Raw genomic sequence first — 26528 nt, 5'->3', positions numbered from 1 at the left:
CTGACAATGTGGGGCCAACCCTTCCGCTACTCTGTCCAGGGCTGATACTGTAGTATGGAACAATTTCACAAGACATGTCATTTTCATTCTATAAATGTCAGCACACTGGTGCTTCCCCCAGATCCTCTGTCCAAGTTCTCTGCAAAATAAGAACAACAGAAAAGCAAAACCCCCATCCTCAGCATTCTTGTTTGCCACATCTCCTCAAGTGTTGATTCACAAACCTATCTCACTGTAATACCACTGCAAAACCTATCCGGACTAGCATTTCAGCACATCCATATCTCACTTCCTCCTTCTCTACTGCAGTCTCCACAAGGCAATAAAACAAAGCACTCTTGAAAGCCCTCGCCACTGTTTCCTGCACTTTCCTTGTCGCTTCTGTGACAAGACAGAGGATGATTGTTCTTTCTCTCCGCTTCTGACATCACTGCCATTATATCTAAGGATATCTTCTAAAATTCCTTTCTATGACTCTTTTTGATGGAGACAAGATTCCAGTGAACATCAAAGAATGAGAAGATCACGGTATTTTCCTGGACAGTGATGGGGTTTTTTTGGAGATGTTTACATTCTTAACAATGACCAGGAAGCGAGTCCGCTGTGCCCAAGTTCCTGTGATTGCTTTCAGCGATCAGGGCCGGTGGATGGGTCTAGTGCAGATGTCCCTGCCCGTGTCACACGGGCGGGCCGGGCTGACGGGTCCCGCCCCGGCGGGAGGCATCGCAGTGCCAGGCCGGGCCCGCAGGGGGCGCGCTCCGCGCTCTCGGCGTCCGGCGCTGCGCTCGCGCTTCCGGTCGGTGTCGGTGCGGTGTGCGCAGGATGGGCCGCGGGCGTCCCGGTGCTGTGAGTGACCCCCGGGCCGTGAGCCGCCCCCGGGTCCGAGTGACCCCCGGGCCGTGAGTGACCCCCGGGCCATGAGCCGCCCCCGGGCCGTGAGCCACCCCCGGGCCGTGAGCCACCCCCGGGTCCGAGTGACCCCCGGGCCGTGAGCCACCCCCGGGTCCGAGTGACCCCCGGGTCCGAGTGACCCCCGGGCTGTGAGCCACCCCGGGCCGTGAGTGACCCCCGGTGCTGTGAGTGACCCTCGGGCCGTGAGCCACCCCCGGGCCGTGAGCCACCCCCGGGTCCGAGTGACCCCCGGGCCGTGAGCCGCCCCCGGGTCCGAGTGACCCCCGGGCCGTGAGTGACCCTCGGGCCATGAGCCGCCCCCGGGCCGTGAGCCACCCCCGGGTCCGAGTGACCCCCGGGCCGTGAGCCACCCCCGGGTCCGAGTGACCCCCGGGTCCGAGTGACCCCCGGGCTGTGAGCCACCCCGGGCCGTGAGTGACCCCCGGTGCTGTGAGTGACCCCCGGGCCGCGAGTGACTCCCGGGCCGTAAACGACCCCCGGGCCCTAAGGGACCTCCGGGGACCCGCTGCCGTGGGGAGCAGCCCGGGGAGCCTGGGCTCGGCTGCTTCGGAGAGCGAGGGGAAGCGGAGGCTGGGTCGGAGGGGGATCCGACGGCGGCGGGCACTGCCGTCCGCTCCCCTCGGGGTCCTCCCGGGGCTGCCCGGCCCCGCTATCCCATCCCGTGCGTTTCTCGGGTCGCGCTGCTGGTGGGGAACAGCAGCAGAGCCGTGTCATTGTCCCGGCAGGTGCAGGGTACCGGCGGCAGCAGCGCCGTCAGCAAGTGCTCGGCGGCAGCGCGGGGCTACATCCAGGACCGGTTCCTGCGGCTCCTGGCGGGGCGGCGGCGGCGGCGGGCGCCCCTGATCCACCGGTGAGGAGCGAGGGCTCGGCAGCACCTGCGGCTGCTCCGGCTGCTGAGCCCCGGTGCCCGCGGGGCGCGGGAGGGGATCTCGGCCTGCGGAGAGCCAGGAGCGACAGCTCGGAATGGGGGGAGCGGCTTTGAGTTGAAAGAGAGTAGGTTACATATCAGTAGGGAGATCTTCCCTGTGAGGGTGGCGGGGCCTTGGCTCTCCGGTTGCCCAGAGCAGCTGTGGCTGCTTCATCCCTGGAAGTGTCCATGGCCAGGTTGGACACTGGGGCTTGGAGTAGCCTGGGACAGTGGAAGGTGTCCCTGCCATGGCAGAAGGGTGGAACGAGAGCAGCTTCAGGTCCCTTCCACCACAAACCTTCGTGCTTGGAGTTGTCAGTTGGGCAAGGCAGAGCCTCTCAAACACAGTTTAAGCAAAGTACAGAGTGGCAACGTGCAGTGCCCTGTCTCACAGTACTGTAACCTTGTTAGACTTTTAATATAATGTTACATGGCTTCTGGACCAAAACTGAATGGTTTGTCCTGAGAATGATATGCCACCAGACTGGTTCCTAACTCTAGTGTTCAATGCTGTTGAAAACTTTGTATATTTGAAGATATACCAATAGTGTAATAACATCAATAGCTTTCTCATTATCTCCCCAGAATGTTACAATTTCTGTAAGGTATCTGGTGACTCTGGGAAGCAAGATCTTTAGAGTCAGTGGTGTCTGACCAGGAGAACTTCTCCAGAGCTTTGTAAGAGACAGGAATGTTTTAATGTGTGTTTGCAGAGGGCTCTAGGCTGATGACATTGTGGAATTTATGTAATTTGAGGAGAATAGTTTAATGCAATCCAAAAGACTGTGAATTGCCAAAGGAGTTTCATTCAGGGGAAAATCACACAGTGGTGTTCAAGCAGAAGCTTGCAGGCCTATGAAGATGTGTGTGGTTCATCAGGAAACCTGCATTGAATTGTCACACAACATTGGCATGCCAAGCTGAATTCACAGGAGGAGTTCTGTATTGCATTTATCAACAATTTTGGGACATCTTAGACTGTGAAGTCCCTATGAGGTGTGAAGATGATAACATGCTTGTTAAAGGGGTGAAAAAAGCTGGAATATAACCAGGTGGATCTAGGATGAAACTAACTAAAAGAGAATGCCAAGAGACAAGAGGCATCAGTCCATGCCAGGCTAGGGAAATGGTAAATGCTTTCCAGGAGTTAGTCTGATTTAGTTCCATTTATTCAAAAAGCAGAGAACAAGATTCCTCTCCTAACTTTGCTTTTCCTCCCTTTTTTGTTCCATTCTCACTACATGAGCATACACATTCATGTTGTTGTTATGACATGTGGTTTGGGGCAGGAACTCAGGTATCGGCCATCTGCATTGCCAGGGGGCATCATCACTGTCAGGAGTCAGCAAATATTTATTTATGCAAAACAGAACAGGTCCAGCTGGGGTATCTGCACATTTTCTCTGGGTTATCTGTTGTCTTGATGGTTAATATGCACACTGATTGCAGGAGATCTGTATTTATTAGCAAGCTCTAGAGATGACAAAATCATCTCCCAGTTCAGGTCTGTAAACAGGGAATTATTGGGTAGAAGATTAGAGAAAAAAAATCTTTATTTTTTTAAAATTGCAGATGCTAGTGCTGGAGAAATCAGGTTCCTGGCCAGTGATTACAACTGAATTTGTTCCTACAGGGGTTATTACATCCGTGTCCGTGCTGTGGATCACTGTGTTCAGGACTTCCTGCTGAAGACACAAAGCCTGCCCAGGACACAGGTACATTTTCTCTGAGACTTCTGGCATCTCTCACTAAATTATGTGTAAAATCTTTCTGGCATCTGGGCAGTGACTCGTTAGTGCATCTGTTCTGTGCCCTTTCTCAGCAGGGCACAGAATCTGACTGGCAGAACTGTGGCTGTCCATGTGTCACTTTGGCAGAAGTACCTGGGGGGGAGGGTGGGTAATATCCACACAAAATTCCTCTGCCTCTTGCAGGAGGTTGCCTGATTTTGTCACTCTACAGATGGTATTTAATATTTTTCACACCTAGATTTCAAGATGCTGCTAGAGTTGAGTATAACTTTTTCTGATGCTTTCTCTGCAGATCCTGTCTTTAGGTGCTGGCTTTGATTCCTTATACTTCCGTTTGAAGGATATGGGTCTTCTGCATCACACTGTGGTATATGAGGTGGATTTCCCAGATGTGGCATGCCAAAAAGCTACTCTGATCAAAGGAGTGAAGGAGTTGTCAGCACTGGTGGGAGACACCGGAGGGGAAGGATTAGGTATGGCATTCATGGAAGATTTTTTTTTTTGCACAGAGTGTTTAGAAGGAATAAACACAGCTTCGGCCTTCAAAAAGCAAGAGATTATGGTAGGGGAACTATGAAATTGTAGATTAAAAGGATATTCATTTTATGAAATCATTGAAACAAATAATTTGTAAGCATTGGGAGATAACAAGAAGCCAGGATGGATTTGTCAGGAGCTGATTATATCAAACCAAGGTCAGGTTTTTTCTGTTGCAATTTCTGAAAGGGTGTGTCCAGCTTGGAGCATACTGGTCCAAAACCAGTGGCAAACTGTAGCGTGTCCAGTGGGAGGTTATGAGGATGATGAAGTGATGGAGCAGGTGATGTAGGAGGGGAGAGCTGATTTTGTTCAGCCATCTGGGGAGGAGTTTGGGAGGGAGGTGAGTCTTACAGCACTCTTCAGCTTATCTATTGGGAGAGGTTAGAAAAGACAGAGCCACACTTTTCTTGGGGGCATAAAGCAAATAGTCAAGGGACAGTTGAAAGTGGCAAAAAAAAAGGAAATTCCAGTGATGTATAAAGAAAATGTTGGGGGGAGATTGTGCCAGATGAATAGTTAAAAATGGGAACAGATTGCCTGGAAAGGTAATGGACTCTCCAGCCTTGGAGACCAAAACCACTACAGAGATAGAGCTTGACTGGACAAAGCTTTGAGCAACATGACAACAGATAATTGCCAAGAGGAAGTATTTGGACAGGATGACTTTTAAATCTCCCTTTCATCCTAAATTATACAATGATTTATGGGCTTGATGGGAAAGAGAGAAGGTTTGACTGTTAAGTGTCTTGACTGTAATAGAACATTAGTTGTTATGTCTCCTGACTTTTTTTTGCCCTCCAAGGCAGGAGAAAATGAGCCTTGTGAAACCACTGCAGAATTTTGTGCCAGCTGAGTGCTGAGGGCCAAAAGGAGGAATGTAAAGCATGTTGATCACTAGAGGTTTCTCCTGCATCTGTTTTCCTCCAGCATTTCTAGTAATGCTCTAGATGACGTGCTGTAGAATATGAAATGTCATAAACCTGCAGGAAACATGGGGACTTGCAGTAAGATGAGTGAGTGTGGGAGTTTGACAAAGTACACGAATGGTCTGGCAAACATGGAATGAAATGCCATAGGGACATATGTTAGCCTCTGCATTTAGATGGCATTGATTAATTTAAATACAGATGGAAGACTATAGAGTGTGAGTTCCTGACTCACAGGTCTTAGTGAGTAGCTCTTCCATGGGCTTGTTCCTTTCCTTCCTGAATCCATTCACATTTTTAATATTTGCAGAATCCTGTGGCAGGGAGCTCTGTCCATACCAAGTATCTTCAGGTACTTAAAGGAAGGTCTCAGATAGTTGGAAATACCCTATTGTCTATGTCCAGAGGTCAGCAAAGGATGGATGGACAAGTTAGAAGAAATTAGAATGGAACACTGTGATGGACTTCTGAAAAAGACCATTTTACCTCCAGAAGTGTCTGCATTTGACAACAGTGTAGGTTAAGTGTCCTCAGGACAGATACAGTTGTTGGGCTGCAGAGACAGAGTAGGTGATTTCTAAAGGTACTTTACAGTTTGCTTTGTTCATGATGTGATTTTGACTGAAAAGGTCAAAAACAGGCCATAACTTATCCTATTCTGATGGGTTACAGAGGTATGGTAATGCTTGCAGATCAGAAACTGGAACTTACTTCTGAGGATGGTGATCTGTGAGTCAGGTCCTGGTGTTTGCTGAGAGCTAGCATGTACAGTTTCAGGACTCAGTGCTATTATACAGAAATGAAATCTGTTTAACAAACAAACCAACCAAGCCTAGGAAACCTGACAATCGTGTTCTAATTGTGAGGGGAACCATTGAAATTCTATCAAAGCAATGGTGCTTTCTAGCCTAAAGTGAAAGGTGTATAAATGAGAGCCATTTAGGTTTGATTTTGAATTACAGTGGTTCAGAAAAATTCTCTTTAGGTAAATATAATAAAGTTTTGTTGTTATAGTAAGTGTAATAATTCAATGAGAAGTCTGTAGGTAAAATTTGCTTTAGGAATACGGGAGTTGCAGATAGACTTGCAGATAATGGATCCCATGGCACTACCCCTTGCAGATAATGGATCACATGGCACTACCCCTTCATGGGTCATGTAGTGATGGGGATTTTCTTGTACTTGTTACAGAGAAATACAGTTGATGGACATAGCCTTGTGAGTGATTGCCTGATTTTCCTGTTTGTCTCTTTTGGTCTCAGTATTGCAGCAGCACCATAGTGAGGTTGCATCATTTTTATCTCCCAGGAGCCATTACCTTTTCTGGAGATGATTATAAATTACTGGGAGTGGATTTATCAGAGCTGTCTGAGCTGGAGAGAACCCTGGAGGAAGTAGGACTGAACAATGAAATCCCCACCCTCTTCATCGCAGAGGTGGTGCTCACCTACATGGAGACCACCAGGTCAGCTTGGTTCTTCTCTCTTGCCTAGGGGTAAAGGGAAAACAGCAAGCTTCTTTCTGAGTGTATCACCTTGGGCTTGGAGACCTGGTCTCTTGAAACTAAAACCTTGGGAATTCTGTGGCATCCCAAATAGCTCCCTACATCGTAATTATGATGATGTGATTGATGTCCACGTGATATCCTAGGAGGGAGGGAGGGAGGGAGGAAGGTCCCAAATGAACAATTTTGAGGTTTTTGTTCTTCTCATCCCCTGAGTTGTCTGTGCAGGGGGGGAGGAGATGTTCAGCCCAGCACTCTTGTTAGTGTATTGCCACTTGTCAGGATGCCTCAATAGCAGCTCTGCGGTGTTGCAGAAGGATGCACTGCATCTATTGTAGGGCCCTCAGTTTAATTCCTTACGCACAATCTCCCAACAGGTCAGATGCCCTGATTCAGTGGGCAGCAGAGCATTTCCCTCGGGCGTGTTTCCTGCTGTACGAGCAGGTGCAGCCAGAGGACCCCTTTGGATGTGTCATGCAGCAGCACTTCAGGCAGCTGAGCACGGCACTGCGCTCGCTGGCGCTGTACCCCGACTGCCAGGCTCAGCAGAGGCGCTTCCTGGGCAAGGTGAGCACCTGCAGCTCCAGGGCGGGCACCAGGCTGGATTTACCTGAGGATGGGGGGAACACCAGTGCTTGCTCAGTTATGGGCTGAAGCAAACAGGACTGAGGCTGAGCTGCTGCCTTCTCTGGTAGCATGAATTGTCATCAGAAGGTGCTTCCAACTGGCTTGCAGCCTATTGCCTCATATGGGATTAATGGGTTCCTCTGGGACTTTTGATGTAATAAGTTAAATTTTTAAGAACTTTACACATGAGAGACCTATTTTCACCAGTTTTTAGGAAACTCTTGCTTTAGCTAAACAGTCTTAGTGGCTCATGCAGGTGTTTAATTTAGGGTCTTTGTTTTCCTGTGGGAAGTGAGTTTCTGTCCTTCCAGGGGTGATAACTTCAAGGGATTTGTCTTTTAGGGCTGGACTGAGTGCAGTGTCATGGATATGAATGAGTTTTTCACCTGTTGTGTTCCAGAAGATGAGCAGCAAAGAGTGCAGACTCTGGAGCCTTTTGATGAGTATGAGGTAACCCTCCATTATTCTGAAGATCAGGGACCTGGCTTTGATATCATAAGGTATTTGCAATTTGTTATGGTTGCAATTCTGTACAGAGCTGCTGGGCACAGGTGTTCATGGAGGCAGAAAGGACCTTGGATCAGCTTACTTAAGCCATGGGGAGCTCCGGGTGAAGCAGCATGGGAAGAAGGCTCTCCCTGATCTTAGAAAAGCTGCATGTTCCTTCCTCCCTTCCTTGAGCAGTCTCTCAAGGAGACAGGCTTGTCATAGCAAACTACCTGGTAGTATAAAAGAAGTTATACATGCTAGAAGTTGGCATGGATTCAAGGGACAATTACTTTAATGAAAGAGAAATTCATTAAGGATTAATGAATACATAAATATGCACCTGATGTGCTGTTCCTGACTACAGTTGGTTGAGAGCATTCCTGGGGAAAGCAGATGCACTTTTCCTTCTCCCTTCCATTTCCATAGACTACTTTATTGTTTGTCATTGTTGGACACAGGTTACTAATTTCAGGTTTTTTTGGTCTGACTTTGTACAGCCATTCCTGCATTAATGATTGAAATTCAACTATAACTCTGTTCTTTGCCATTTTTATATTAACTGCTGGCAAAGTTTCTGACTATTTGGCGTATAGAAGTGAAGATAAGTCCAAGATAGTGAGTAACTTTGAGCTAAATATCCTGTGGAATACTTACTAGAAGTTTCCCTTTTGATTTTATGGTTTTCTGTTTATAAGTCTAGAAATTGAATAACTGCAGTATGAAAACACTTGAATGTGCTTGAATTTATTTTGCCAATATGCTAGGATCTGCTCTGCTATATGAATGCAAAAGTGGTGACTGAAAGTGGTGGCAGATTTGCTAAGTGGTTTAGAAATGTCTACTGGAACTGTAGGTCAAGGTCATTGCTCATACAGTGGGAAGGTAAAGACTTGGTATTGTTTTTCTTACAAAGGAGGTTGATGTGCATGAATCCGAGCTGGAAACGTGCACAAGAGTAAACGATGTGACAACAGAGAGCTCTACAATTAGCCTTTGAGAGAAAGATTAAGTAAGATCCAAGGTCTTATTGTAAACAAGCTTGGTCAAATTAGGTAAAAAATGTAAAATAGACACCCAGTGTGGAGGGAGAGTATTTTTAGACTAATTTTCTTAGGGACTAATAGTTTTCCATTTTCATTAATTTACATTAATTTCTGGATGTCACTTTTCAAAAGATGCTTTTTACTTCTAATATGGGTTGGGGCAATGAAGCTGATACAATGAGTTCTTGTGCCTTTTAAATTTATGTTTATGCTCGCTAGTCACAAAGTTGGCTGAATGTATCCCACCCCACGGGAATGAACACACTCAATTCCCTAATGTCCATAAACGCCACAGTGAACTCTCATTGCTGCTGGTTTCCTGTACATGCCTTTTGCTTGTGCTTCTGCCTCAGAATGTTTCTAAGGCCAGACTGAAATTGATGTATTATTGTCCGGCACAGAGCACGTTGCACCTTTTAACATTTGTGATTTCTTTGGAATCACTTCAATCCCTCTGGTATAAAGACCTCACTCTTTTTTATGATCAGAACTCAGAGGCATAAGGGGAAGCTGATTCCAAAAAGAAGAACTTTCCCATGCAACACATAGTTAAACTATGGGATGTATGTTGGGCATGTTAAAGTTTATGTGAGTTCAAAGAGCAGCTGGGTAGGTTCATGGATGAAAAATCCATCAAAGATTGTTCAATACAAAGACACAGCTTCTTGCTTAGAAGATCCCTGGGCTTTGTAAATTTTTGGAAGTAAATTTTTGAAAGTTGGAGTGAGAAAGGTATTTACCCACCAGTTCTTTCTCCGATTCAGCTTTACCCCTCTGATTTTGACCATTGATGAGAACAGTGATAGGCTGTTGGTATTTGATTTGGTCACCTTGGCTGTTTTGAGGTCCTTACTACTATTTGCCCTAAGATTTTGAAGGGGATTGATTTTTGTTTGGTTCTTCCTTTATTGGTTTGTTTTTTTGTTTATTTGTTTTTTACTTTGGGCTTGCTACAGGAATGGCATCTGAAGTGTTCTCATTACTTTGTGTTGGCTGCATCGAAGGGGATGGAACCTTCCTGGACTCCGTTGTCACCCAGTGGGACAGGTACACACCAAGTAGTTTTCACATTATTCTTTTATCTCACGTAGGTGTCTCTGAGAGGTTTTAGGAGCCATTGAAATCCTGGAAGGGGCAGATGGGATGCTGCAGTCTGGTAGCTTTCTCCACTCCTCCACAATAGTTCTGCTGTCCAAACCAAGCCAGGGCTGTGGCCTAATGCTGCTGGTTCTGATCACTCCTGTTCTTTCAGTTTATTGACCCTCTCAGTCTGATCAGCTTGTCATTTGTTCACACATGAGCCCCTCCAGTGCGTGGCTGCAGTGCCAGCCTACCCTGCTCCTAGTCCTGTTTTTGGGATCTCCCTTTTGAATTTATTCCTGGTTGCCTCCACATACCATTCTCTCCTTCCAGCTCCCCAGAAGGTTGTTCTGTTTTCTTTACTGCCCTGTCCAGCAGACCACTCAGGAGCCTGACATGAAGCTGTGCTTTGTTTCCTTATCCCTTGTGGGTGCAATTGTACCTGCCATATTTCTGTTTCTGAATTGCTTTTAAATCTGAATGTCACCTTTTTTAGATGGGGGAAAAGTGGTACAGCTGGGGAAAAGACAAGACCAAGATTGTCTTTCCAAGATAAAAAGGATTTGGGGCCATGGCAGTCCAAGAAATTCCTGATTTTGACTGATTGCTTCCTTTTTCAGGATAGAAAGCAGAAGGTTATTTTTAACCTGTTTTATATCACTAGTGTTCACAGTATAGCACCACAAGTAGTTGTAGCTTCAAGAGAGAGTTGAAATCTCTGTTCTAGGGAGCAAGAAAAGCAGCTGAAAAAGGATAGGGCAGGATGGCATTCCTGAGGCCAGCAAGGCCACTGAATCCATGTGTTGTGTCTCAATTAGATTCGAAGATGTTGGGAAATTGAAGCTGAATGACTGTGGGTGAGATTTAATGTACTGTGTGATTGTTACAAGTTAAATCCTTGAAGGCTCCTAAATGCATAGTACCTATCATTAAATTAAGGAAAAAAATCTGACATTTTCTTAACAAATTTTACTACAGTGAAACCGTTTGTTTAATTAGAGACAGGATTAGGGTTTTTCTGCTGCTATCTTTGTTGTATTCAAAACTGATAGCAAAAGCCTTCAAAGTCCAGTAAATTGTCCATGCTTAGATATATTTTACTGGGAATGCAAAAGATATGTCTCTAATATCAATAAATGCCCCCAGTTATCCTCTCAGATAGACTGGGGTCCCAGTTAGAGAGAGTGCAAGTACTAAATCTTCCAAAGAGATCGTGGTAAGTATATTTTGTGATATGAAAAAACTCATTCATCTTTAAAAAATTAGTCTGTAAAAAGATATTTAAGCCCAAGGAGATGAAATTTCTTACTTCATCAAATGATTAAGTAGGGTCTTGTGCAAAGCAATGATCAGTACAGGCAATTTTTCTGATTATGGCATACAAAAAATGGACTGTGAGCTGCTCCTCCTCTTCATCATCTCTTACAACACAAGAATAAAGACCTTGATTAAAACGAAGAAGACACAGATTCCAAACTGATTAAAGAAAACAATGTGTAGGTGAGCCAGAGTCCTGTGCTGAGAGTTTGCTTCATTGCTAAGGGATATAATATTTAGAGAGAAGATACTTAGGTAACTGGAAATACTCTCCTATAGTAGGACCACTGGAGCTAATAGATTACTTGTCATGCTTCAGAATGTTATTTCAGTGCTTCTGTGAAGGTAGGATCAAAATCTGGGAAGAAACTTTGAAATCACCTTCCAGGTGTTTGTCCTTTTTCTGCTGTTCTTTGCTGTTCATGTAGCCAAATATTGCCTTAATCAGACACATCCTCCTTTTGAAGGTACTGTAGTGGTTCATATCTTGCTGCAGCAGTTTAGAACACTGCACTTGCCTGGCCAGTCCTATGTCCATCCCATGAAAGCAGTCTCAGAATTGCAGGAGCCGAGTGAGCAGAGTAGAAGTTACAGTTAGTACAGTGGTAGTTTTAACGATTACATCCTGATTTCTAGGGCATGTCAGATTATCTGGGTGCACTGTCAACTTGCTTCTCAATTATTGCTTCTTGAAAAGATGAATGGTCATTTTAAAAAGGTGACGTGCTTAATCTCTTGCTTAAGATGTAGTCCTTGGTTGCATTTGTGCCCAAGTTCTTTGTTTCTCTTTGTCTCCAGTTCCCTGTCACGCTGGTCCTGTCGGGGTGGCAGGCAGTGTCCCTGCAGCAGTGTGTGCAGGGCTCTCAGCAATTCCTGGCCTGAGGCGTTATGGTCACCGCTCTGTTCTTGTAAAGCCCAATGTGATTGTGACCACAGGAGGCTTTGGGGAGGAGGATGGACAGCACTGCCGTGTGAGGAATGTCCACCTGCTGAGCAGGCGTGCAGGCCACTGGGGAGCTGTCTGTGTGACACCGAATGTTCCTGATCAAAGATGGGGTGAGTTCCCATACCCTTGGCAATGCAAGGGGGGTACCTTTGTGCTAAAAGAGAGAGAAAGTCTGGTGAAGAAGTGCTGTCATGGCACAGTGATGCTGCATTCACAGACACTTGACAGATCTGGTTGTTGAATGTCCCATCCTGCCCTTTGGTCATCACAGCCCCATGCAGTGCCCCAGGCTGAGGGCAGGGTGACTGGAAAGCTGGAAAAGGACCTGGGGGTTCTGTTTGACAGTGGTTGAACATGAGCCCAGGTGGGCAAGAAAGCAAATGGCACCTGGCTGGTACCAGCCTAGTGTGGCCACAGGCCTAGAGCAGTGATTGTCTCTCTCTACTGGGCACTGCAGAGACCCTTGGGAGTGCCAAGTCCAGTTCTGGGCCTCTAACAGAAAGAGAGACAGTGAGGGGCTGGAGTCACAGAATCACAGAAGGGTTGGGGTGGAAGGGACTTTAAAGATCATCTAGCTCCAACCCTCTGCCAGGGGCAGGGACACATTCCAGTAGACCAGGTTCACCAGAGCCCCATCCAGCATGGTGTGGAACACTTCTAGACAAATGGCAACCACTTCTCTGGGCAACCTGTGCCAGGGCCTCCACACTTTCACAGAGAAGAATTTGTTCCCAATATCCCATCTAACCCTGCACTCTGGCAGTTGGAAGCTGTTTTCCCTTGTCCTGTCACTGCAGGCCCTTTTCCAAAGTCCCTCTCCAGCTCTCTTGGAGTCCCTTTAGGCACTGGAAGGGGTGCTAAGGTCTGCCTGGAGCCTTCACTTCTCTGGGCTGAACAGCCCAGACTCTCTCAGCCTGGCTTTAGAACAGAGGGGCTTCAACCCTGTGATCAAGCTAGTGGACTCTGAATTTTTCCAACAGCTACATGTCTTAATTGTGCTGGGGGCACCACACCTGGATGCAGAACTCCAGGTGGGGTCTCAGAAAAGCAGCATAGGGGGTGAGAATCATCTTCCTTGACCTGCTGGCCACACATGGATGCAGCCTGGGACATGGTTGACTTTCTGTGCTGTGAGCACATACTGCTTTGTCCACAAATGCCCCCAAGTCCTTCTCCACAGAGCCGCTTTTGATATGTTCTCTGACTAGTCTGTATTTATGTTTGGATTGTCCCAACCCAGGTGCAGGACCTTGCCCTTGGTCCTGCTGAACCCCATGAGGCTCTCACATCCCACTTCTCCTGTCCAGTTCCCTCTGGATGCCACTCCTGTCCCTCTAGTGCATGGCTGCACCACACAGGTCCTTGTCATTGGCAAGTGTGCTGCGGTGCCCTCGGTCCCACTGTCCATGTCACCAACAAAGATGTTAAATAGTGCTGGTCCCTAGAGAGACCTGAACAACAGCACTCACCACTGGTCTCCACACAGACACTGAGCCAGTGGCTGCAGCTCTTGGAGAGAGAGCATCCAGCCAGTTCCCAATCTACTGAGTGCTCCATCTGTCAAATCCATGTCTGCAGTTTGGACACTGGGTGCTGGGCAGGACAGTGTCAAATGCTTTGTGTGAGTCCAGGTAGATGGCATCTGTTGCTCTTCCCTCATGCACCACTGCTGTAAGCTCTGTAGTAGTGCCCAAGGGAACTGGGCAGGGCAGGGAGCTCAGCCTGAAGAGAAGGAGGCTCAGGGGGAAGCTTCTCACTCTTTACCACTACCTGAAAGGAGGGTGTAACCAGGTGGAGGTCAGCCTCTTCTCCCAGGAGACAAGGGACAGGATAAGAGGAAATGGCTTCAAGCAAAGTGCCAGGGAGGTTTAGGTTGGATATTGAGAAAAATGTCTCAAAGAAAAGGGTTGTCCATGCCTGGCACAGGCTACTCAGGGTAGTGGTGAAGTCTACATCCCTGGAAGCATTTAAAAGCCATGTGAAAGTGGCTCTTGGGAACATGGTTTAGTTTTGCCCTTGAGAGTGCCAGAGGAATGGTTGGACTTGATAATCTTTAAGGGTCTTTTCCAACTTAAATGATTATAAATTTCATGGAAAAACTGCCTGTGTGAAGCATGATGTTTTGTATCTCCACAGGTGAGAGGTTGTACCATACTGTGTCTCGTGTCTCAGACACTCTGGCTCTGGTGGTAGGAGGACGAACATCCCCGTCGAGCACAGGCTTGGGAATGTTGTGGCTGAAGTTCCCTGAAACCTGGGGTGCCTCAGGCCCAGGTGATGTTGCAGTGGAGCTTGTAAATCTGCAGCCTGCTGCTGAAGCAGCAGCTTTGCGTTGGAGACACAGCACAACTGAAATTACATTCAAAGGTAAAAAGCCTGGAAGGAGTGGAAATGGCTGTAGGGATGCAGGATCTTGCACTTGACCTTGTTGAATTTCATTAAGTTCATATTGATCATTCCTCAAGCCTGACAGTAGTAAAGAAATTAGGAGGCTTTGAGATCTCTTCTTGACACTTCAAATATGGTAATTTTTTATTTGGTTATCTCATTATCCCCAGTGGCAAATAGGATTGAAACCTACTGTAATCCATTCTGGAAGACTGATTCTTTGAGATCACTTATGGCTGAAGTTACTCATGCTTGATCATGGCAGAAATAAGTTTTGCTCTCTCTGAAGGATATTTTTTTCGTGGAACAGGATCCCAAGCTCTTTATCCCAAAGTCCTTCAGAAGAAACGTTACTTTTCTAGTAGCAATTGACAAACACTCAGTAGTTGTGAACAGCTCTAGAATCAGGTCCTGCCATAGCAAGCTAAAGGTTGGTCTATTAAAAGATCCAGGTTGTAAGGGGCAAAAATTTAAGCAGTGGCATTCAGGAGCTGAAAGCTGTCCTTTCCTAAGGTGTCCCATTCCTGCAGCTGCCAGGGAACTCTCCAAGGGGAGCAGAAGGGAATTGTTGAGCAGTTGTTAGTCTAGTCTGGAGCACACTTTCCATTTGTGGAACAATGTTTAATTAACACTGTAGCATTAAGCCTTCCAGTCAGAATTTTATATCAAAAAAGCAAATGCTAAAAAATTGTATTAATTATACATTGGGTTTTGTTTTTGTCAGACTGTACTGTTTCATCTTACTTTTGCCTTGATATTGCTTTGTAGCTGAAGAAAGTGACCAACACTGGTGTTATCTGCACAGTCCATTCTGAATCAGTGAAAGGACAGGGCACAGTGCAGTAAATGCAAGTCCTTGACATCTACCCAAAGTATTATTGCACCCTTTTGCCAGCTTCCCTTCTATGCAAACAGAAGTTTTTGCTGCTGTGGCACACCGGGTTGTAAGTTCTGTTGCCTCCTGGCTGTGTTTCCCTAGGTGAGCAGTACCTGTTTGTGTATGGTGGCCGCTCTGCTCTGCAGCCTGTGCTCGGGGATTGGCATTTCCTGCACGCTCCAGAACTCTCCTGCACTGCGGTAAGAATGCACTCTGTGGGGATTACAGCTAGAGCTGACTGCTCAACACCCAGCTTTTCAGTCAAATACAGTCTCTACAGAGCAGTGGAGCTTGGAAGGGACATCCAGAGGTCATCTAGTCCAGCACTCTAGCTTAAAACTGGTCTAACTAGAGCAGGTTGCTCTGTATATTGTCCAGGTAGGATTATCACCATAGATGGAGACTACACAATCTCTTTGGGCAACCTCCTCCAGTGCTTGACCACCCTGATAGAACAATATGAGGGGGTTTTATGTCTATTTTTTTTTTATGTCAGTTTGTGCCCGTTGCCTCTTGGCCTTTTGCTGGATGCTACTGAGAACATATTGTCTGTCTTCTTTCACCTCTCCCATCATTATCTAGCTGTGAGCTGGACATTTTTGTGGAAGGATAGTGTTAGAGACAGTGTAGCTTTGCTACAATCAAAACCACCTCCACATCTGCCTCAGTCAACTAGATTGCTGAATGTGTCATAAAAGGAAATTGAGTGGCAGAGGACTTAGTCCCTCGTTTATGTACTGGCCACCAGCCTGTGTAACTCTGTTTACTATAACTCTTTGAACCCAGCCTTGTACATAGCACACCTGTAGGGTGAAAGATGCATAATTGCTAGAGGTCACAAGCTAAACATGAGTAAGCAAATCCCACTGTTGTGGGAGGCCTACCCTGTGTCTTCAGTTATGTAACCAGGAATGTTACCTGGTAGACACGTGAATTGCTTCTTTTGTTTTCTACAATGTTTTTAATCTCAGCAGAACTCCTGTAAAATACCCAAAGCTGACAGCTAAAAAGGAGGTAGACAGGGTGTAAAACAGTTGTATAGAGGTATGCAGCAAGAATGACCAGTCCAACATACCTCGCAGGATTTTAAAGGTCTTCTAGCTATTGGATCTGAAGAGATTCAATATAGAAATAAATCTTCTAATATCTAAAATACTACTGTTGAGAAGAAAAAAACTGTTCTCCATTTTAACTTTGAGTAGTACAGGGAATCAGATGGACACTAAGGAATGGTTGATGGTGAATTGATGGTGAGTCTAGCTGAGTCTGCAAGACTACCTAAAGAAGTGAGAAATTCTTGTCACTGCAGACTTTTGGAAACTGTTACATAAACATCCATCCATCTATCCATCCATCCAGATGATAACATATAGTTTCATTTGTTGTAGGGAAAAGGTGTGGACCAAGTGGCCTCCAAATTTTTCTACATCACTTATTTGCTGTGATATTCCTTTAATGCCTGACCTTACATTTTTTCCTTTAGTGCTTGCACTAAAGGTTTTCTTTCTAGATTTTAGTCCTGCAGTTGAGCCTTTTAACCCACTCTGTGGTTTGAGTAACTGATCACCTCCTTTGCTGGTCACTGCATTAGTCCATGTGTTTCTAAGCAAATTTGGAGTTCCAAGGTGTATGTCTTGAGCAGAAAGCAGCCTGCAAGAATGCAGATAAAGTTACTTCTAATAAATGTGTGAAAATAAATCCTCTAAAGGCTGATTATATTAAATGTACTGAGGGCCAGAGACAGTGTAAATGGAAGCATGGAGCAGTCCCTAGAGGAACATGTGGGGAAGGTTGGGTGTCACAAAACTTAACCACACAGGAAAAGGCATTTAAAACCTGGACATTAAGCAGACACTTAGCTTGGCAAACTTCAGCCTTGGACTTGTGTTTTTTCAGATTGCTGTTGAGGGTCCAGTCCCAGAAGGCCGCCACTCTCACAGTGCCTGCAGCTGGGAAGGAGGTGTGCTGATTGCAGGAGGTCTGGGAGCAGCTGAGCAGCCCTTGGGTTCCGTTTTCCTTCTGAGGGAGCTTGAACATGGCTTTCAGTGGCAGACAATAGAGACACACCCTCCTCTAGTCCCACGGTAAGCAGAAGGCATTCATAGCATCATAAAATAGTTTGATTTGAAAGGGACCTCTTAAAGGCCAAGTAGTGCAACCTCCCTGCAATGGGCATCTTCAACTAGACAGGTTGCTCAGAGCATTCAGCAGAGAATCTTCAGCCTGTCTCTACCAGCATCCCTTGCTAATGGAGTTCAACCTCATTTTGAACTCCCAGGTATTCACATACTGCACATGTGCATGAAGGAAAGCTTCTGCTCGTTGGTGGAGTGTGGTTTCATGCATCCTCTGTGCCTGGTATCACTGTCATCGACTTAATGACTGGTCTCTGCTTGAACTATGTGATTAATGTGGTAAGTACTGAAACTTTGCTTTCAGGGTAAACATTGTCCTGTGAAAGAACATGGTCACTTTATGGAGAGGTAGGATCTAATTCCAAAGTGCTGTTACCCAGCACAGAGAACGTACAGGGTTAAGAGAGGGACAGATGGAATGTGCAGAAGACTGGAACATGGAGCTGCTCTGTTTAGGACAAGGGGCAGCAGAACTGAAATGGTCACTTTGGGATGTCTGTGGAGGAAGAGAACAGATAAACCAGAGGCTAAGTTGGTGTTTTTAAGGTCTGTAGTATAATTTCATTGAGATCTTCTGGGTGGAAACTGGTGTGCTCTAGCTGCTGCCTGAAACATGAGAAAAAAACTAGCACAGAAATGCTGGAAACTCCACTGGAACATAAAAGCTTCCTGTAAGGATGATTGGACCCTGAACAGATTGCTCAGAGAGGATGTAATATTTCCATTATTGGAGATATTTGAAACCTGACTGGGCAAGCTACTGAAAAGCCTGCTTGAGTTGAGCCTGCTTTGAACAGGGTGGTTGGACTGGATGGTGCTTGGAGGACCCTTCCAACTTTGACTATTTGGTGACTTTCTTCTATGAATCACTGAAGAGCAGTCATACAGGTGGTGTCACACAGCAGGATTTTGGCATACTCTGGCTAAAACTTGGTCTATGTCTCTGAGTAGCCCTTATGTCAGATAATACTGCCTTGAGTAAAAGAAAGACATAGATCTGTTGGATGAAATCCATAGAAGGGCCACAAAGATCAGCAGAGAGCTGGAGCTGATCTCCTGTGAGAATGTGCTGAGAGGGTTGGGGTTGTTCAGCCTTAAGAGAGAGGGAGGGCTCTGGGCAGATCTTAGAGCCCCTTCCAGTACTTAAAGCGGGGCTTGCAAGAAGGATGGGGACAGACATTTTAGAAGGGCCTGTAGTGACAGGACAAGGGGTGGTGGTTTTCATCTAAAGGACAGTAGCTTCAAACTGGGTATATGGATGAAATTTTTTATGAGTAGTGGTGAGGCACTGACAAAGGCTGCCCAGAAAAGCTTTGGCTTCCCCGTCCCTGGAAGAGTTGGAGGCCAGGTTAGATTTGGCTTGGAGCAACCTGGTCTAGTGGAAGCTGTCCCTGCCCAGTGCAGGGGGGTGGAGCAAGGTGGCATTGTTTAAGGTCCCATCCAAAACCATTCTGTGATTCTGTAAGAACATTTCTTTGGCCTGACAAGTTTTTATTTATCTTTTATGTAAAGAAACTACTTTCTTTTGATAACTGTACATATGGAACCTGTTGTTGGTGAAACTGGAATTTGTGACGAGTCAGTTTTTTATAGTGAACAGTGTGTGTGCATCCAATTGATCTTGCAGCATTTTGCTGAGGGTATAAAAGCATGAAAAGTGCTTAATTATAGCTTAGTTTTCAATTATTGCCTGTAGCAGAAGTTGTAAGTGGCCTCATATCCTTTAGATAAAATAGACTGCCCTTGTTGGACAGCAATGAGGATAGGTACAGTGATAGTAAAGTTGTATTTAAAAGAATGTAACTTTTTTGTTTACACTGAATAAACGGATGCAGATGGATTGGTGTCTTGCTTTGCTTAGGAGCTGTTTGCTTTGACTAAGGTGAAACTCTCTAGGCTTTTGAACCCACCAGTTACATAGATAAGCTCTGGAGCTCCTTGCCACAGGCCATTAATGCCAAAGATTTACATTGAACCACAAACTAACTGGCTACCTTCTTGGGAGGAAAAGCCTCAAGATTCAGGGAGTACAAAGGCATTTTCTCTCATTAAAAAATCACTGAACTGCAAGTTGGTGGGTGGGTGTTGTGGAGGAGTACAGCTCAGAGGTTCCTTGTTCCTGTATTCTCTAGCTATCTGCCCACATTCAGGGGTGGTACAGTGGACCACATGAAGTCCTGTATGTTCAAAATCTCCTCTCCTTTTTCAGGAGCACCTGGAGTGGCCGTTAATGCTACATAATCATAGCAGTGTCTTTCTGCCAGATGAGAAGGAGCTGTTGGTTATTGGTGGAGGTGGAAACTGCTTCTCCTTTGGGACACACCTGAACCCAGAGCCTGTCTTGCTGAACCTCAGCAGCATCCTGACCAGCCACTGAGTGGGACCAAGCAGGGCTGAACCCTGCTACTGCACTGTGGGGAGACATCTGTTCACTCTAGGTCCAAAAACAGCACAACATTTCCACAAAGGCTTTGTATCCAGAATGCGTTTGTGAAGGTGGGAACAGGAGGGACAGTTACAGCGAGGGATTCACACCTCACTGGCTGTTGAGTTTTTACAGCTCTTTGTGTTGCTGTAAATAAAGTACCTCAAAAGCAGCTGGCAGCAGTAGTCCTTAGAGGTGAAGAGCAGTGTGGTTTGGGTTGAAAGGCGCTGTAAAGACCATCCTGTTCTACCTCCCTGCCATGGGTAGGGAAACCCATGAGGATTCTTCACTTCTGCCCTGCTCTGGTAAGATCTCACCTGCAGTGCTGCCTGCAGCTCAGGGGTCCCAGCACAGGAAAGACATGAAGCTGCTGGAGAGAGTCCAGAGGAGACCCCAAGATGATCAGAAGGATGGAGCACGTCTATGCTATGAGGAAAGGCTGAGAGAATTGGCATTGTTCAGCCTGGGGAAGAGAAGCTTTGAAGTGACCCAACTGTGGCCTCGTAGTACTTGAAGGGGGCCAAGAAGAAGGATGGAGAGAGACTTATTTACAGGGGCCTGGAGAGACTGGACAAGGGAGAACAGCTTCTAACTGAGACAGAGTAGGTTTAGATCGGATATTGGGAAGAAATTCTTCCCTGTGAGGCTGGTGAGGCCCTGGCACACATTGCCCCAAGGAGCTGTTGTTGCCCCATCCATGAAAGTGTCCAAGGCCAGGTTGGATGGGGCTTGGAGCAACCTGGTCCAGTGGAAGGTATCCCTGCCCATAGCAAGATGGTGGTACTTGATCTTTAAGGTCCCTTCCAACCCAAACCAATCTGTGATTCCATGATAAGTGACTGACTGACTGCACATCAGTTGTTGGGTGCAGAGAAATTGTTAATATTAACTTTATTTGTTTTTATTCTCTCTTTCTTTTCTATCATCCAATATTTTTGGAATTTGTTTCTATTTATTGAATTATCTCACTTTATGAGTTTCTTTCTCACTTTTTTTTCTTTACTGAATTGCCAGCTGGAGTTAAAGCACAAGACCCTTCCCCAGCTTCATTGGCCTTCTCTGGATACACTCCAGCAACCTCAATGTCTTTATTGTTATGCAGGGCCCAAAACTGAACACAGGATTTGAAGTCCGACCTCACCAGTGCCCAGCACAGGGGCATGATCACTGCCCTTGTGTCATGGAGGCTTATGAAATTGAGACAAATCATCTATTCAGAAGAGATGTATTTTATGAAGCAGTTAGCCTCCTCCCGCTCCCAGCAATTACAGATCCAACAACAACCGAAAACAGATTCGTGATGTCAAATGAAATTGTTACCACCTGACAGACTTCAAGAATCCTGAAGGTTTCAGCAGGGCAATGTGGAATGCATGGCAGCAAGGGCTCTCCATTGGCCTCCTGTGGGCTCCTGGGTATCCAGAAGGGGGTTCTGACTGCCCGGGATGGCACACAGAGGGCTCTGGCTGCCCCACACTGTCACAAAGGGATTTCTGACTGCCCAGGATGGCACACAAAGGGCTCTGGCTGCCCCACGCTGTCACAAAGGGATTTCTGACTGCCCCACACTGTCACAAAGAGGGCTCTGGCTGCCTCATGATGTCACACAGGGGACTCTGCCAGGCTATAAAAGGGGCCTCACAGGAGCAAACTGCTGGGCACCACAGTCTGGCAGTGTCCTGGCAGACAGCAGCCTCAGCCTCTGCCACCCCAGCAGGATTGGATTCCCTCACTGGGATCCTGCAGGTCTCTGGGGAGCCTCTCCACCAGCCTGTGCTGGTGACCTGGATTGCCACAGACGGTGCCATGGGGCTCCTCAACATCTTCACCATGGGTGAGCTGGTGGCAATCACGATGGTGCTGCTGCAGCTCATCCTGGTCTTTGTCATGCTACGGGACAAGTGTCTGTGGGTAGGTGGCCTCTGATCTGCTGTGTGGGCCGGGCTGGGCTGGGCTGGGCTGGGCTGGGCTGGGCTGGGCCGGGCCGTGTGGGTTTGGGGTGTGTTGGTGGTGTGCCATGCCTGGCAGGACGGTGTGGAGCGTTCTGGGGAGCTGCTTCTGTCTCACCCATCCGTGGTTCTTGCAGAGGATCCATCAGAGCTCAGAGCATCCGAGCGCAGCCAGAGGCCGGCTGGAGGGGCAGAGCAGCATGGGCAGGGCACGGAGATCAGCACAGCTGGGGCTGCCCCACGGCAGCTCCCCACGTGGCTCCATGAGCTCCAGGAGGCGTTTCCCAAGGTTCATCCGGAGCTGCCAGGACTCGCAGGCGCTCTTCGAGGAGCACCGCAAGGAGCTGGAGGCTCAGCTGTCCCAGTGGCGATGGGGCCGAGGGAGCCGAGGGAGCGGCAGGGTGGTCCAGGCTGATCCACATGTTGCACCAAAGCTGCTGGGGGCCAGAGAGCGTCCCCAGTGCCTTGGAGTGGAGTTGGCAAGGCCAGACATGTACAAGGTGACAGAAGAGAGCAAACCTAAGGACATAAGTCGATGCAGTAGCAGCAGCTCCCTGATGCTGCAACGCAGAAGATCTGTGACGATCGCCAGGTTGCTCCCCAGACTAGTGGTGATCATGAATCCCATTGTATTGGAAAGCAGTTGCAGCAGCTGCAGCAGCAGCAGCAACTCGGTGGAGCTGGAATACAGCACCGGCACTGCTGCTGGGAGGCTCCTGGAGCAGCTCCATGCCCGCCTGCAGAGATACCTGGAGGCCTGGCACACACGGCACGGTCAGCGCCGCCGCTGCTTCAGCATCCGCTTGAGGCCCCGGTGGTGGCGGCGGTGCTGGACCCAGCTGAGAAAAAGGATGTAGTAAGAATGAGTGGCCAGGGAGGGGCAGGGGAGAAGGGGGTTTCAGGAACTGCCTGGGACAGTGCAATCCCTGGGCCTCTACAGGTTCCTCTGCAGAGTCTTCCTGTCCTCTGGCAGATCCTTTACAAATTGGCTGAGGGTCCCCTCCTCCAGGTCATGGATAGAAACAGGACTGGTCTCAGTGCTTCCCAGGGGAGCCCCACTGGTGACTGGATAGCAGCTGAATTAAACTGTCCCCTACGACTCTCTGGGTCTGGCCATCCAGACCCTTTTTTACAGTGAACGGTGGACCTGTCCAAGCCATGGGCAGCCAGTTTCTCCACAAGAATGCTTTGGGGAATGGTGTCAAAGGCTTAATAAAAGCCCAGGTAAACATCATCCCCAGCATTTTTCTCTCCCACCAAGCAAGTCACTTTGTCATAGAAGGGAAGCTGTGGACAATCCAGGAAACTTCATTGCACCCTGCTCTAAGGGTAGAATGAAGGACACTGGGAGCTACCAATCTGCCTACCAGCCTTCCTGAGAAGATTCACACTTTGGTGTCTGCTCTTCCCCTGATTCTTACCCATCAACCCTCGACCCTTTCATCACCACTGTCAATTTCTAGAGTCAAAATTTGCCCTCATATACAGGGCTACCACACTGCTTCTCCTTCCTTGCTGAGAAGGAAGGGTTTATCACTCTCCTGAATGAGCCCTTCTGAAGGGTTTATCACTCTCCTCCCAGCTCCTTGTGCAACATCAGCCTATTTGCTGGCAGGATGCTGTGAGGAGCACCAAAGGCCTTGATGCTCAGCACTGGTTGAAACATCCCGGGGCTATCAACAGTCTCTTCAGCACAAATCCAAACCACAGGCCCACTGGAAGCAATTGAACTCTTCCTGCCCAACTCAGCATGTTCTCCAGCCTTTATTAATCCATGTGGTGTATGTCCTGCTCGGGTCCCACACCATCACAACACATCCTCACCACTCCTTTGCCCATGAAATGTCTGGGAAATGTCCATCAATCTCCAGAGCTGGGCAACAGTTGTCCTGTGGAAGCAGTGAGGAGGAGGGTGATGGAAGTGGAGGATCTTGTAGAGCCAGATAGGAGAAGCAGCTCCATGGGGCTGTGCAGCACTGTCACCATTGCTCTGGGTAGAAGTGGTTCCTCAGGTCTTCTGCTTTCCCCTTTCTAAAAATGGGGGTTATATTTTCCTTTTTCAAGTCACCAGGGACTTTACCTAACTGCCACAATTTTCAAAAAATTATGGATAATGGCTTAGCAACTTCTGCTAGTTCCCTCTGGGCCTGGGGATGTATCTCTTCAGGTCCCATGGACTTGAGCACTTGGATGGTCTCAAATCTGGTTCCTTGGATGGTCTCAAATCTGATCCTCTCAGTGGGCTCAGGGTCTTCATTCTCCCAGTCCCTGCATTTGCTTTTCTCAGCTTGGCAGCATGCCTGGGGCACTTGCCATTGAAGACTGAGGCACAGAAGTCCTTGTGAACATCGGTCTTCTCTTTGTGCAGGGTCTGTTTCCTTCTAGAGGGGGCCCACATTACCCCAACTCTCTTGCTTGCAACATCTCTATAGAAGCCCTTCTTGTTATCTTTAATGTCCCTGCCCTCCCCTTAACCTTCACCCACAAGCTCTCAGCTGGCTGCTCGTACTGCCCCAGGCAGAGTTCCATATCTCTAGAGGGCTGCATCCCCTCCTCATCCTCCTAGGTTGTCTTTCCTAAAAAGCCTAAGCCCTTCCATCCCAGTGCTCTAGTCATAGGAGCCATCCCACCATGTCTCCAAGATATTCTGATTTCCTTTTCACTTGTTGGTTGTTGCCAGTGCTTGCTTTTATTCAAATGAGAAAATTGCCAAGCAGTTTGGTTAAAAATGGCTTTCCCAAGTGTGGAAGGAGATGAAAGAACCTGAAACTGCTTCTTCTGATAAGTCCATGAAGGTGGGATGCTGTATGAAGCTCACTGCTGTAACTAACCAGTAACTTTCACTGTTATTTTAACTATTAAAAAATGTGACTTTTATCATGACTGTGTGTGTAAAATACAAAAACTGTTGGGCCTTCTCCATTCTATGAAGCTTTGTTCATGCATCTACATCCTGGGGAGCCCTTTGGGCCCAGTCCTGGGTTTGTGGTGCCACCCCTCACACATGTCCCCCCACTCAGGTGTCTCCACCTCCTGATGTGCAGCAGCCTCAGGTGTGGCTGGTGAGGATGAGGAGGGGGCAGATGCTGCTGGGGGGAGTGTGACACCTGGCTGCCCTGCTGCCAAGAGCTGCAAGGGGAGACTCCGGGGAGTCTCTCACGGGGTGGTGGTGAGACCTTCTCACAGGGGCTGGCGAGGACCTGGGGCACTGCCCAGGTGTGCAGGGACAGGCCCTGTGCCGAGGGGCAGGAGAGGAGGGGAACTCACCTACCCTAACCCCCCTGAGCAGGGGAGGGGAGGGGAGAGGAACACACCTACTATAACCCGCCTGAGCAGGGGAGGGGAGGGGAGGGGAACACACCTACCCTAACCCACCTGAGCAGGTGGGGCACGCTGGAGGCACAAGAAGTTATTTTTCCTTTCATTTTCCCTGTCCATCCCACTAACCCCAGAAAATTGAGGTTTTGTGGGGAAAAGGGTTGAAATTGAGGAGAAAATCTCCTTTTCCATTTCTGTGTTTAAATTGAGGGTAAACACCTTATTTAATCTCCAGCATTTATTAAAATATTTGAAAAATGTCTCACAGTTTTCAGGTCAGTATTGTTAATTTTTTTAGTCTAAAAAGCAGTAGCACCATCATCAAAACCCACAAGTTTTTGACAGTTTAAATTGATATTGTCGTGGATTTAATTTGATATACACTTGATCTGACCATTTTTCTATCTATTCACACAGATTTTTAAAACATGGGAAATCTTCCCTAAGGGACAGTGTTTCATTAACTTTGTCTGTTATTTGTACCAATACCTGGAATTTGGTACAGCTACAGACTGGAATTTTCTGGATGGATTCTGTGACATGGCCAGCAAGATGGAGAAGTAGCACTTCACAAATCTTCCCCGAGCACTAATAATTGTACTCCTTTAAATACGCATTGAAAAGAACAGATACCAGATCGGAGCAGGAAGCAGAAAATGAGAAGAAAAAAAACCTGAGCAAGGGAACTCCTGGACTTTTTCTGTGGTCAGTTTAAGATTGTGATCTTCCAACCATTCAGAAAATCAGAAAACCATTCAGAAGATCAGAAAAGTACCGGTACCTAAAGAATTTAGGGAATTAAATGGAAATAAAACTAAAGCAAAATGCCACTGCTAAATATTCATTGGGAAATACTGTCCATGTACCAGACAGAGAAAGCAGTTTCCTGATTAAGGTTACTGAAAACAATACTCAGTGACTACTTCCAGCTGAGTATGAGTGTTTACTATGATGTAACCTTCCAATTAGAATTCCAGTGCTTTGCAGATTAATAATGAGCAGAGAGGCTCTCAAACTTCCTTCAGGCCTGGCTTCCTCTGCTTGGTAGCAACAAGGCAGAGAAGGGGGCAAGAACTATAACATGCATTTTAATTTTCAGGGGAGGATGTTAGCAGTCAAGGTAGGTGGGCAAGGTGAGCAGTGACCGGTGGATGGAAGCAGTTGTTATTGCTCAGCTCTCGATTGCTGGTGCAGCTCTTCGCCGCTGTTCTTGTTCACTGGTGTTGCACTGAGACCCCCTCACCAACAGGCCAATGGACCCAGTTCATCGCTCTTGTGGGAATTAATACTGAGAAGTAAATTTGTGTTCAAGTAACTGGGTTTGGGTTTTTTTTAATGTATTATTGTTAAGTTGGGTCTTAGTAGGGTTAATTGTTTTAAGTTGTAGTTTTGAT

The 26528-nt window shown here is 47.1% G+C and overlaps 1 protein-coding gene across 2 annotated transcripts; it reads left to right on the top strand.

Annotated features, from left to right (window-relative positions):
- Window positions 1–810: 810 nt before the first annotated feature.
- LCMT2 (leucine carboxyl methyltransferase 2) lies at window positions 811–24693 on the top strand. Of its 2 annotated transcripts, XM_036390148.2 has the most exons (15): window positions 811–846; window positions 1638–1762; window positions 3453–3534; window positions 3863–4043; window positions 6345–6501; window positions 6918–7107; window positions 7510–7617; window positions 9656–9746; window positions 11895–12152; window positions 14179–14409; window positions 15410–15507; window positions 17204–17391; window positions 17586–17721; window positions 19652–21778; window positions 21954–24693. In XM_036390148.2, the coding sequence occupies exons 1-14, from the start codon at window positions 823–825 to the stop codon at window positions 19817–19819; spliced, it is 2037 nt and encodes a 678-aa protein (XP_036246041.1). In that variant the 5' UTR covers window positions 811–822; the 3' UTR covers window positions 19820–21778; window positions 21954–24693. The 2 variants fall into 2 exon arrangements, with proteins under 2 accessions (XP_036246041.1, XP_036246048.1); XM_036390155.1 differs by lacking the exons at window positions 17586–17721; window positions 21954–24693 and having other exon boundaries at window positions 19652–19786.
- The last annotated feature ends 1835 nt before the right edge of the window (window positions 24694–26528 follow it).

The sequence above is a fragment of the Molothrus ater genome, chromosome 2 (assembly GCF_012460135.2).
Source record: "Molothrus ater isolate BHLD 08-10-18 breed brown headed cowbird chromosome 2, BPBGC_Mater_1.1, whole genome shotgun sequence".
NCBI lineage: Eukaryota > Metazoa > Chordata > Aves > Passeriformes > Icteridae > Molothrus > Molothrus ater.
This window is presented reverse-complemented; position numbering and strand designations above follow the sequence as displayed.

Bases quoted from the DNA above. Each gene is read 5' to 3' on its own strand.
- LCMT2 (XM_036390148.2), top strand. From the start codon at position 823: ATGGGCCGCGGGCGTCCCGGTGCT. The intron at 1,763-3,452 runs GTGAGGAGCGAG...TTGTTCCTACAG, and splicing joins CGGGCGCCCCTGATCCACCG to GGGTTATTACATCCGTGTCC. The intron at 7,618-9,655 runs GTAACCCTCCAT...GGCTTGCTACAG, and splicing joins AGCCTTTTGATGAGTATGAG to GAATGGCATCTGAAGTGTTC.